The sequence below is a fragment of the Anneissia japonica genome, unplaced genomic scaffold (genome assembly GCF_011630105.1).
Source record: "Anneissia japonica isolate Jap-2015-1 unplaced genomic scaffold, ASM1163010v1 scaffold2471_len1564793_cov202, whole genome shotgun sequence".
Taxonomy (NCBI): Eukaryota; Metazoa; Echinodermata; class Crinoidea; order Comatulida; family Comatulidae; genus Anneissia; species Anneissia japonica.
In genome coordinates, this window is record NW_022709610.1 from 3794 (window position 1) to 17664 (window position 13871).

At 34.0% G+C, this 13871-nt stretch overlaps 1 protein-coding gene across 1 annotated transcript; it reads right to left on the reverse strand.

The window, feature by feature from the left end:
* Nucleotides 1–166: 166 nt before the first annotated feature.
* On the reverse strand, nt 167–10578 carry LOC117106816 (protein mono-ADP-ribosyltransferase PARP12-like). Its single transcript, XM_033248278.1, has 7 exons — nt 10218–10578; nt 8407–8635; nt 6900–7529; nt 6584–6752; nt 5424–5668; nt 4280–4474; nt 167–2882 (listed from the first exon to the last, which is right to left on the reverse strand). Exons 1-7 carry the CDS (start codon nt 10573–10575, stop codon nt 2291–2293), a joined length of 2418 nt encoding a protein of 805 aa, XP_033104169.1. The 5' UTR covers nt 10576–10578; the 3' UTR covers nt 167–2290.
* Nucleotides 10579–13871: the final 3293 nt, after the last annotated feature.

A 13871-nucleotide genomic window follows, 5' to 3' on the forward strand; every position in this document is an offset into this window, starting at 1 on the left:
TTCAAGACTCTTAAATAAGCTACTGCCTATACCAAATTCCAATCCTCATTAAAGTATTTTATATATCAGAATTGAGCAACAATAAACTTTTTGTTTGGCCTTCTGTTCATTAGGAATGAATATCAAGAAAATGTATTCCAAATCAACCACTAGTACTCCTCTGATCTACTATTCAATCTTTTCAGTCTTTAATGTAAGAAAGCAAAAAAAAATATATCTCATATCTAAAAGTTTACAAGATAAGAGGAATTGTGTTGATATGATTTGGGGTACCATTATACCCTTACTCTGACCATGGAGGAATTAGTTTAGCAAATTAATTCCTCCATGCTCTGACAAGTTACGGTAGATGACCTTGTCAACACTTAGTGGTAATACTACAACTGTGAAATGTATACAAACACACAAGTAATCTTTTTAAAAGTAGGAAGTGTAAACTTTGGCATTATTGTTTTGTTTTTTTAATTCATTCTAAACCATTTTGAAAATACATTGTTAAACGTTTTTAATGAATTCCACATTTTAAGTCAAATATTAAGTGACATTTATATAAAAAAAATGGATTACATTATTTGGATTACATTATTGAAGGAACTAATTTTTCTCCTCAAATAACACAATTATATACAACATAAAATTAAGTATATTGAATAAATACAATATATATACATTTTACATTTATATACTTACTCTATATGTAATAAATTAATTATTCCAGCACTTCTTTCTCTATGATTGCAGCAAGACGGTTTAAATAGAATTTTCTTTGTTAAAAGTTTCTATTTTGGGAAAAAGTGATATTGAAATGAATGAACAACAGTAAATCATACAGAAATTTGTTTTTTAATTCATGCTAAACCATTTTGAAAATACAGCACATTGTTAAACATTTTTAATGAATTCCACATTCCCGGTCAAATATCAAGTGACATTTGATACTTGGAGTATGTATTAGCAATACTTGGAGTATGTATTATACTATCTTATCTGAGATTAATCATCAGTGGAACTTACGGTTAATACAGAAATTTGTACCACACCAAGTGGTACACAGTGCATTCAAAATAAACAAGGAATAAAATAACAATAAACAACAGTGAGACCAGACTACACAGAAACATCAGACAAAGAAGACTGTAAACATGGGTAGTTCAGAAAGATCTAGAACTCATAGAAATTCAACAGTCAATCTATTTCCTCGGTGTATGGACAAGTCTCTATCGATGGGAGAAACTCTTAGTACTAAAATTACTCCCTGCAGCTTTCTTATAGGTAATAACTTTAGACCTATTATTATAATGCATGTCTTACAACTTAATACTTAATTTGTTAATTTAATGTAATCTACATACACTAACATTTCTAATTTTAATTACTATCACCCCTTTATTTGTTTTGTTTGCTGATCTTTTTCACTCTGCTACAATTTCATATCATCACTTTTAAACTGTATTATAAAATTAATTTTATTATACTATCATTATTTTTCATTTCATTTTCTTTTTTTAATTTGCATTTGTGTGTACTGTATAATTAACAATGTTAAAACAATCACATATATTCAGAAATATTAATCTTATAAATATTTTTATCTTTACAACAATCTTTAACATGTTTAATTTTGGTAATCTTATTACATATCTTTATTATTGTCTCTTATATATCACTGACTAGTGTGTTATAATTATTTAAGAATTTGAGAACAATTTTTGAGACTCTTTTTATATTTGTTTAGCAAACTTACTTTTTAATGACCATCAGAGGAGGTTGGAAAAAAATTAATATAAAATTTTGTTATCTTATTATTTAGCAAAATGGTTTTTCCCAAAGCATCTAGGTGGAGGAGAAAATAAAAATAAAATTTTATTGATGAATGTAGAAGAGTGTAGTAATGGGATTGATAAATGCTTTAAATATATATATAATTAAGAAAGAAATATAAATATTGTATTTTTGGATAATTCAGGCAGTGGTGGGCACAACAAATATGAATAAAAAAAATTTTCTGAAATATTTATTTTTTCAAAGTGGTGGGTTCGCTAACTGGCCAAAAATAAAATTTTACTTTTATTCAAAAACATCATTAGGCCAAAAAAAAAATTGTTTGTTTGCCCTCAACATCATGAATTCGCCACTGATCTGGTTAATTAAGTTTCTTAACACATTTTATTCTATTTGCTGCTCATTGTAATACCCATCGGCACTGACTTACGGGAGACAAATGATAATAAAGCAATGAAAACCGAAGGCCGTCCTGATTTCTGGAAGAGTCGTGGGAGTTGCAGGAGATTTACATACAAATACATGAGCTATTGTTGCTATTACTTGTGTATGTATTATTATAAGACGGTGGATTGGAAGTGCTTCTTGCTGCCTGACTGGATGTGTAAGAGCTTGTTTGCCTGCTACTACCATATGATGTATAATTGGTACTTAGTCCAATATACTGATTGACACTTGGGGATGTGTATGTGATTACGTATTCTGGATATACTTGATGGTTATCAAATAGCACAAAAATACTTGGATTACTTGCGTTGTCGACGCAAGAATCATACATCCCCTTTGTTTTATCTGAAGGATTTTTATATGGTGGTCTGCGCATATCACGAGTCCCAGTGGTGTAACTTCCGACAAGGACTCGAGCTACAAACATCTTTTTTATGCTGTATCTGTCGGCCTCTGCATAGGAATCAGAATACTTTGATGTGCTTGCAAAATAGGCACCTTGACCGTAAATTGCACCAACTCGCGTTCCACTCAGACGGAAGTCGAAATTATCGCGACAAATATCTTGAACTATTTCAGGTTTAGTTCCATGAAACAGTAGACGCTCATCCACTGGTTTGTTGGGATTCTTTTTCATCATAACTTCTTTTTGCCTTTTGAAAACAGAAAAAAAGTATTTTATATTCAGCCTGGAAACTTTGATCTACCTGTGTAATATTTTTAGATATTATCATATTTGTAGACAGTGGGGCTTGCTGTTTTGAGTTTACATACCAATCTAGTATCAATGGATGGATTTATTCGGTGTAAACACCAAGGATAACCCATGAAAGTCTGAAGAAGTGGGGTCCTTCCAGTGGTGAATTGGTCAGTACACTGGGAGACAATCCCCTACTCTTTTCCGAAGAGTTTGCTGCTTTCTTTAACATGTACATGGGCCATATTGCACATAAGACCAACAGCTTAAACGTCTCATCCAAAAGATGGTGCGCTATCGTAACTTGTATTTCAGCCCTCGAGCTGAAATACAAGGAGAGCAGTGATTGGAATTGAACTGGAAACCAAGAGATCTCCACGGTTCAGCGCACCACCACAGGGGCGGATCCAGAATTTTTCAAACTGGGGTGGGGGGGCACAATAGCTTCAGAATAGGTAAGTGAGTAGCACATAACATTGATTTGCATTGAAATTTTTAAAATTTAGTAGCCACCCTGTGCCCCCTACTGGATCTGCCCCTGCACCAGTTTAGCTGACTGAGCTAAGCTGCTTTTAAGTCATTTTGTTAATTACTGAAAACAATATATATATTTATGTCCTTTTTTGGATATTCTGTTTCCAGTAACAACACAATGATTTAGAAAATTAGTATAGTCAATCCCGTGCATGATCCTTCCCTAGACCAAACCTAGGATTAGCTTTTTAACTTTTAAGTTTCTCAAGCACTTAGTAACCAAATGTAAGGCACTACCAATACATAAATAAAATATAATATTTCATAGCCGAACACAGACAAATAAATATACACTTTATGAACATCCTTGTTCCACCAGTTTGGTAAAAGCAGAATAGAGTTACATCTGCAGAGTGAGGTGCTGACTAAAATATGAAAATATCACTGCAACACTCAATAAACCATTTTAACACTGAACAGCATCACTTTACAGTATTTCCTATTTTAAATTTTCTATATATTTTGGTATAAAAATACAAACATCCATGGCCGGCACTTAAAAACTGAAGTGGCACGGTTACAAAAAGTATAAATACAGTATCACCACAAATCATCATTAAAATTCTATAAAAATTAGACATATAAACACATACGATGTACCGGTATAGTATAAAACATATAAAAAAAATTTTTAAAAAATGACCCAAAGTGTAGCGAATTCAACCCCAAAAATAAATGGTTAAAATTTTAAACTTGGTTTAATCAAAATAAAAATAGCTGACTAAAATATCAATTCAACCAATAAAACATAATTAAAAAATGAGATTTTGTACTTTAAAAAATGTTTATAAAAAAAAGAAGAAAATTTATTAAATGTACCTGGAAAATGAATCCCACCAAGTTTCGTTTTGAACCCGTTCAATTTTTGTAATATTCACTCCTGGAAGTGTAGCCTGGAACATTTTTTGTATTTTCCTGTACTCTTCACTATTGCTGTGCTTCGATACTTCTACAAGTAGATGTGATTTTGCACGATTCCAGGTTCTTGGATATTTATTGTTATTTGACCGGCACCTGCAAAAATAATTTCAGAAAAGTACAATTTTAATTAGAAGAAAAATAATTTTGACCAGTCTACAATAACCAAAGTACTTAATAAATTATTTGTATATAATCAGCATCACCTTTTTTATTATCTCTGTCCTCCCCCTCCTCATCAACATAAACCATCATCATCACTAATTAGGCCACAAAAAACTGTGGCCTAAGCACAGTGGTATTTGTAAATCCAATCGGCAAGTTGGCATTATTACATCAGCAAACCTCTCGCGCATAATGCATCAGTCTCACGTATGAGCATCCACTTTTTACGTCTCACGCCTACAGGACATTGAATTATCTCATGCATCATACAAAATTTTATAAAAGATAAAATGTATAGGCAGATTATACACTACAATTCATAAAAATGAAGTGAATTCGTCATTAAAATTTGAATACATGCCATATCAATTTATTTTAACAAAGCTTTACCGACTGTAATAAGTAGCAGTTCGATCACGACAATTAAAAAGAAAAACAACATACAGGGCATTCTATTTTGTGATTATCACATAGAGGGAGCTATATCCAAATTTCTTTTTTTTTTTGTCTCATGCATCGGACGCCAGCAGGTATACATTATCTTTTTACTATTGGCTTGTACCTAATTGTACGGTTCAATTCAATTTATTTTTCCCCGTATTTTAGATGACAGCACTAAAATCAAACTTCTTAAGCTTACCCAAAATTATTTTTTTTAAATTTTGGGTTAATCAGCCTAATGCAAATGTTGCTATTGTTTTTAACTTCCATCAAAAAATTGTATTATATTCTGAACAACTTCAATAAACTATAAAACTACTTAACTTTTAAATGACATACTGTACCCCCTTCAATATATCTCATTGTTAAAATTAAAATTACTCAAAAAAAAAAGAAAAAAAGGCAAACAAACAATATACCATATTGATTTTTTACTTACCAAGGTTTTTCTTCCCTGTATCTCTTAACATCAGCCGATGTTATGTGCTTAGACGGTCTCCGACGAACATCTTTCTGGGTACGATATTCATCATTCGTCTGGACCATAGTTCCAAAGTTCAAAGTATAGTGTTGATTTCCAGCCTTAAACTTGACAGTCTGACTGCCACTTCTGTTTTTGTATGCATCATACGAAGTTTCAAAATCTGAGCTTTCTTTGTCAGACCTTGCATTCTGTTTGGTATTCTAAAATTTAAGATTGTGAAATTTGTTAAATATTCACATAAACAATGAACATTGCTAAAATCATTCAACTGAAATATAGAAATCTTCACCGACACAAACTTCAAAAATCATATTTTTTTCAATTTTTTTTTTTTTTACATTTTGATTATGTACATCGAAGTTTACCATTCCATCTAATTTTTAAGAGTGGAACTACACTAATTAGCTAATAAAGCTAATTAGCCGTTGCACACAAACCGAGAAAAATGGATTTTTCGTTTTCACAAAGACACAAACTTTCATTGGGTTATTATAAGACGCGTGTGCGGCGTTGCAATCGTTGTGATCGCTAGGTGAGGTCTAGCTTGGCTAGGGCTAGATGTAAAAATTAGATTTCCCTAGCTTACTGTACCTAGGCATACCAGTACCCTTCTTGCAATATAAGTGGAATTATTCGTAAAAACATAATGATTAAAGCAGGATAAGCCGAGATTGTAGCCTGTTTTCGCCCTTGACTACAATGGTTAACACATAGCTGAAATACAGTTTGTGCAAGTTTGTGCCTTAACAACAGGTGCGCATACAGCACGCATCGTTTTCACAAAGAGACACAAACTTCACTCTACGTGTAAACAACATATGCTGTGTTTATTCTGATCGTTTTCATGAACAGACACAATCTTTTCACGCTAATTAACAGGTTGATTATAGTTAAGAAAAGAAAAATAAATTACACATTTGGATTGTTTAATGCTTTATCTTTAAACATATGTAAAAAAACATTCAAAACTCTGTTATCTTGATAGTGAAATTTACGGATTTGTGAAGTAGTCCACTTCAAACGCGTTTTTCTCAAAACGTTGTTTTCGTCGAAATTGAAGTTTGTGTCTCTTCGTGAAAACAGTGAGGAAATGAACCCGGTAGTGTAGTACCAACCTGTTCTGCATATTCAATCCAGGTACCACATTCATCCTTCCAATACCATGACCAGTGTGAAATCCAGTGAGCATCAGAAGGTTTACATTTTACCTCCAAACGGCGTATGGGTATGGTAATAATATAATTAGACAAAAACATGCCATCAAAGGAGATTTGCATACGACCCCTTTGAAAAAGAATTAAAATCATAATTATGTATTGTTACATGGATGTAATATTAGTAGAATATTGAAATTCTGAGGTTTTGGTGATTGTAGTATAAGATCAGTTTCTGATGAACAAATATAAGCTTTGTCTGTATCCAGAAACTTACCAGGTATCAAAAACCAAACAAGCAGTTTCGTTGTCTGTCATATCACAGTATTTCTTTTCCATGGCATTATTTTTATAAGAATCAACACTCTCCCATTTTTCACCGATATGAATTTGCCATTGATAAGGAAGATCGCAGTGATGCTTTGGGCATAATAAGTCACTGGTGCAGCTTCCCTGTAAATACTTTTGGCAAATTTCTTCCTTCTTATCTTGAACTGCCCTTGTCTGTTGATAAGAGTCATGCAAGTTATCAATCCATGTTTTTTGATAAGCTTTTCTTGATTGTCCTGATGAAGGTTCAGCTGGTCTGGTAAAAGTTAAGAGGTTTTCTGATTCAAGTTCCTCATTAAAAGCACACATCATTGTGTCATAAATGTCTGAACTGCAGCTTGCATCTCCATCCCTCTCTTCACCATCACTGTCTTTTCCATCACTATCCAAAACCTCAACATCAGGTCGATAAATGCCTTCATGCCGCTCTTTGATCAAGCGAATAATGTCATATGAGCTGTAGTCATTAACATTTATATTAAAGCGCTGCAGCAGTCTCTCGTTAGAATCACTTGCACAGATATCATGTGAAAACTTACATCGTGTCCTGTATCTGCACTCATTCATAACATAGTTTCTAAAAAGCAAAGACATATTTCCATATGAAAGCAGTAACAGGAGGATTTTATTGAAGAGTTTTGCTGATAGCATTAAATGAACAAGAGTTATAACTGTCTGGATATTTTTTCATAGGCATCCAATCTTTCAAAAACACTATTCCAGCATTTTTCAAAAATGTGGAATGCACTAGCCGTTAAGAAAGTATAATACATACTCCAAGTATTGAAATACATGCCATCGTGTTGGGATTCAATATTTAGACATTAATTATGTCATCATCATTCCTGATGATGACATAATTAATGTCGAAATATTGAATCCCAACACGATGGCGTGTATTTCAATACTTGGAGTATGTACTATACTTTCTTATCTGAGATTAATCAGTGGACCTTTCGGTTTTTGGAAAACTACCCGTTAAGTCTGTGAATCAGCGTCAATTGACATCTTTAAGAAGCGACTCAAATCTTTTTTATTTACCTCTTTATAGCTACTTTTTTCTTCTTTTTTTCCAATTTCTCTGTTTCACCTTGCTAGCTAGTGTTATTTGTTCCAGGTTAGGAGGCACCTGATCCCAGAAAAGATCAAGACTTAACCGATGCTAACCGGAGTACATAAACACAGATCTCCGGTTGGCAGTGATGGTGTTAACCCCATACTTTGGTTTGGGTGCTAGCTTGGTGTTTATTGTTTTGTTTATTTGGTTTTTTTTCCCGGCTTTTTTCTTTGTGTTCTTGACTTCAATATTGTCTAGCGCATAGAGACCTTGTTTATTTGCGCTATATAAATCCATCTATTATTATTATACCACAAAATAGAGCAACATACAAGTTGGCATACCCATAACATTTTTAAAAGAACATATAAGATTCAATAAAATCAAGCACCCTTACTTGCATATGTGTAGAAACCTACAGGTATGTTTCTGACAACCATGTGGGCTTCGGTATAAACCACAGAAATCAGGAACTGTGAACTCTGGCCAGGCCAATCGGAAGAGAGTCTTCAAACATTCATGTGAAAGGAAAGCGATGTCAAGGTCTTTCAAAATTTGGTTGTTGTGGTCTGATCTAAAGTGATGACTTTTTCTGCACTTATTCATACCAAACCAACAGCAGGAACCTATTTTATAGTGATCACAAGTAAAATAAAAATCTTAATGTCTGTTATGGTGATTATGTTGCACTCTGGTTGGATTCGGACGTAAACTCAATTACATGGGTAATCTACTAATAACCTCGGGGCTAAATGTGACGGTTGTTCGGACGAGTAAAATAACAATTCATTTACCCATTAATTTGACGGAAGTTACATATTTTACAAGCTTCTGCAAGGTCAGAATTCTGAATAGTTCGTGACCTGAGTGACGACCCAGTGTCAAATTAGCAATGTTTTCGCGGCAATTTTAATACTTCATACACGAATTTACGCTATTTCTGCTTACTTTTTATACAATTTACTCATTTCCTTTCGATTATCCTTACAAATTGACGCCAAATTATGATTAACCCAGCCGACCTAACTATCCTGACAACTTTTATTTTGCTTCTCGACAACGGATTTGATCTAAACCAAGCTTTTTGACAAAGAAAGTACAGCAACGACGAAGACAACGACCAGCGTGGAAAGAAAGCTTGGGCAACAACGCGAAGAATCATGCAGCGTGGTCGCGAGCTTCTTTTTGTCCAGTGCACTCTGACCCGGTGTTGTTTACAAATCTGAAGGGTCAACTTGTGACCTGGGCCTTGTTACGAGTGATTAATTACACCTTGAGGCAAGGTGTAATTGAAATATCCAGTAAAAAAGGTGGGTTTTTGGGACAGATGTTTTTCGAATTTTCTATACCCAGGGGCATTATTTAATTGCCGCATGCGACTGCTCAGCTGGTGGTACACAGTTAAATTTTACTCGTCCGAATCGGCCCTCTGTGTATTGTATTTCCTTTGGCACAAACATGTACTGTACACCATCACTGCCAACATTTACATATAAATCATCAGAATTATGTTATAAAAATGGGCAGTGGTATAATTGTTCCTACCAGTTGTAAATAAATTCCTGATGTGATTAGAGGTATATCTATGGACAAAAGATAACATTTACAGGAGAAAATACAGAAGATATAAAGAAAAGAATACAGCTAGCCTGGGCAACATATGGAAAACTTAGCTACATGTTTAAAGACAAGGAAATACCCATCAATATGAAATGACAGCTTTTCAACCAATGTATAATTCCAGTTCTGTCATATGGTTCTGAAATCTGGACAACTACAAAGAATATGAATCAATAACTGTGAGTAACAGAGAGGGCAATGGAAAGAATAATGATTGGTGTCACAAAAAGAGACAGAATAAGAAATGAGAAGAGAAAGGACTGGTGTAAAGAATATTGAGTAGAAATCAAGAAGAGAAAGTGGAAATGGGCAGGAGTACATCTCATGAGAAGAATTGATAACAGGTTGACGTGAAAATTAGCGATCGTACGCCACTTACATTCTCCAGATGGGGAAGACCGACCAAGAGATGGTAAGATGAGATGACGGAATTTACTGGAATGCAAAGGAGAGGTGCAGAGGCTATCCAGCATTGGATAGAAAAATGATAAGATGAGATAGGATGTAATTGTGCTAATCCAATCCCTTCACATGAAATCCAATCAAAATTAGGAATTTGTTTAATATTTGTATAAAATTGACTTTTACCTGTAGCAAAATAACCACACAAATGTAGGTTCTGGCAAGCATCACCCTCTTCACAATCATTCTTCAGGTATGAAGGGCAAATCTTAGCCTGAGTGTGTGCTTTAACAAAAACACTACCATCAGCATAGTCTATGATCTTGAAATGGTCGTGGAAGTCTGAAACGATATCCTCTAGACTTCCTAGGCCAGGATCGAACTGACCAACTTTCTTTTCAAGAATTTCAAGGCTAAGTTTCCCATCATTTTGACACAGTGAACGCAGAGCTCTTTCTATTACCCTGGTTTCATCTGTCAGACATGTTTGATGTCCTACTCTTCGACCTCTGCTTCTTCTTCTTTTATAACCACCAGATGCCATATTACTGAAAAGAATTTTAGTATTTTGAGGAATAACCAAACAACAGGACTTATATCTTTGCAAAATAAAATATAAGTTAAAATATGAACATGGAATAAATTCTTATTATAGTAGACCTAGAAATACGAACTGATATTTTGATCCGTTGTCACAAACAGTAGGCCTACATATCTTTTTGGTTTAGTATTTTTTTTTAAATTTATAATAATAAGATTTATAAAGCACACATACAGTATCCACTGCAGTAGTGCTCAAGGCATTCATTCCATGTTTTACTGTAATTGAAACCAGATGAAACTATTTGAGATAGTTAAAATATACATGGACTTACTGTACATCATTGTTAACCTAACTGAATGTATCAAAATACCAAGAAAGCCATCTGGCTTATGCCTGGACTATTTTTTTATGTTAAAATCACAATACAAATTTCAATCATGCTATTCAATTTTTAAATGGATGAGACACAAATTAAAAATTGAAGGCAATCAATATGCCTGTATTTTTACAGTAAGTGGGCGTATACTGTATGTCCAGGCCCGTATCCAGGGGGGTTTTTATGGTTCGGGAGAACCCCCTTTTGTAGCAAACCCCCCTCTTTTCTGGCGAAACCCACCTAATGCACTGCAAACCCACGCAGACACAGACATTTTCATACATATCTGCTTTTATAGCATTATAAATATTTTATTATTATTATTTAGACCCATAAAGCACAAAAATGCTCTTGCTTTGGGGGTTTCGCCAACCCCACCGGGGCTTCGACTGTGAACCTCACGCCCAGAAAACCCCCCCCCCAACCCTTGGAAGAACTTGGCCACGGGCCTGATGTCCCTTAATTCCCATGTTTAAGAACTTAGCGATAACTTTCCAGACCTATCCAATTCGTGGAAATATACCACACTTTTACAATTCATGAAAATGTTTCATAAGGTAATTGATATCAATTTTTGTAGAAATTAAAGGCGTATTATGCCCTGAATTTTTACTCTGAAATCAAGATGGAAAAAGAAAAGCCTATCTAAAGTAGTGTACTAAAATAGGTATACAGTGCAGTACCAGAAGTACTAGTAATTATACCCTGGACTAGCATTGTTTTAGTTACCATATGAGAGTTTCCTGTGTTAAAAACATGATTTATATACCTCTTTATAAAACATAACTTGTACTTTATATTAATAAGAGAAATCTGTATTATCGATACCTGGAACAGTAACAACACGAAAGTGCTATGCTACTGCACTGTAGGCATAGGCCTAGGCCTATTTTTTAATACACTCCTTAGATAGGCTTTTCTTTTTCCATCTTGATTTCAGACCGGGTCAAAAACATTTTTTAAGAACATTTTGCTGGAAAAAATTTTGGCGCTAATGCACTTTAGTACTGTAACACTTCTATCTTCAAAACTTGTCTTTTTACCTACTGTGTGCTCCTAACAATATCTTACGATGTTTCTTCATTCAGATTCTGCTTAATAACATCGGTTTTTAGCATTTTATTACTAAAAACCGCTGCATATGACTCCATCCGTCATCTCCAATGGCGAATTGGCGATCGAGCCTAATACTGTTGCCAGAATTCAAACTTTATGATTTGGTGTTGCCAGAATTAGTAAATCAAAATGAAGCTTCAGATATTCTGAACTGAACTTATTGTAGAGCGCAAGACTCCACTAAAACAGTATGACAATTTCGATGGCTCGTGAAAGAAGGGAAAAGGAAGGCTGCAGAACATGCATACATTATGAAAGAATGTATAAATAAATACATGTAGGTCCTAAGTGCAATGACCTAAGTATAATAATGGCCATGATTGACAAATGATTGATTGAAATAATTTTGGGTCTAAATATAATACAAGTATTATGCATTTTAGGGTCTAAATGTAATAAAAGTTCTAAGTGAAATGATTTTTGTGCCTAAATGTAATAAAGGTCCTATGTGTAATAAGTTTTGGGTCTAAATGTAATAAAGGGTCAAAGTGTAATAATTATTGGGTCTAAATGTAATAAATTTCCTATGTGTAATAATTTTTATGTCTAAATATAATAAAGGTTCTAAGAATTTTTGGGACTAAATGTAATAAATGTCCTAAATGCAGTGTAATAATGGCCATGATTGACAAATGGTTGATTGATTGTAATAATTTTTGGGTCTAAATGTAATACAGTTCCTATGTGTAATAATTTTAGGGTCTAAATGTAATAAAGGTTCTAATTGTAATAAGTTTTGGATCTAAATGTAATAAAGGTCCTATGTGAAATCCTTTTGGGTCTAAATATAATAAAGGTTCTAATTGTAATAAGTTTTGGGTCTAAATGTAATAAAGGTGCTATGTGTGATAATTATTGTTTGCTCAAATTCGGTCATACTAATTACCGTCAACAGGGCCGCCAAGAGCGGCCACGAGCCCCGTGACATCTTCGCTGCCACGACCCATTAGTTAAGGGTCTGGGGCCGCCCAGGGCCTTGGGGGGGGGGGGATGCCCCGACGAGGGGTCAGATTTCCCAGACGAAATAATAGCTGTTGTCCCTAAATGTAATATGTCATTATTAATATTGCGCTGTACCAGAACAACGATATAAACAATAGAGATAAAAATACAAATAACAATTTATGAAAAGGCACCTCTTTAACAAAATGGGGGAAAAAAAATCAAACCTGGCAACGAACAGAGCTGTCCTTAAAATTGGATAACAACCTGGCAATTAATTATTTATAAACAAACGTCGCGAGTCGCTACCGTCATGAATCGCTGGGAAAGAACGTTGCTTTTAGTAATAAAATGCGAAAAAGTGGTGTAATTAGTGAGGGAACTGGATGAAAAAGAATCGTAAGATATTGTTAGGAGCGCACAGTAGGTAAAAAGACAATTTTTGAAGATAGAAATGTTACAGTACTAAAGTGCATTAGCGCCTATATTTCTTCACAATGAAATACTTCTATGCAACAAATTCCATTCACTCACCAAACTGTCTACTTATATCAAACCTCTACATAATTATCTTCATAATTACAGTACAAAATATTTCAAAAATTTACGTACACAACAAACCTTACCACAACCATATTTCCTTTAATATCACTGTACACGACATCACACCTTTCCTAACTGTTAAGTGAACATAACAAAAAGGTCAATGATGATGCATACAACTACTATAACTTTAAATGTTTTTCTTTATGCTCCATACACATAACAACACTCCACACAACTTCCACCGACTGACAGCACTTTTAAAAATTGCCTGCTATTGTCAAGTGGGCTATTGCATCATTGATGCTCTCGTTTTTAA

What these genes read in the sequence shown, in the direction of transcription:
- LOC117106816 (XM_033248278.1), bottom strand. Translation starts at nt 10,575, where the DNA reads ATGGCATCTGGTGGTTATAAAAGAAGAAGAAGCAGAGGTCGAAGAGTA. An exon ending in GTGTGGTTATTTTGCTACAG is followed by an intron (nt 8,636 to 10,217) that starts GTAAAAGTCAAT and finishes ACTATAAAATAG; the next exon opens with GTTCCTGCTGTTGGTTTGGT. An exon ending in GGATTGAATATGCAGAACAG is followed by an intron (nt 5,669 to 6,583) that starts GTTGGTACTACA and finishes CTTAAATTTTAG; the next exon opens with AATACCAAACAGAATGCAAG.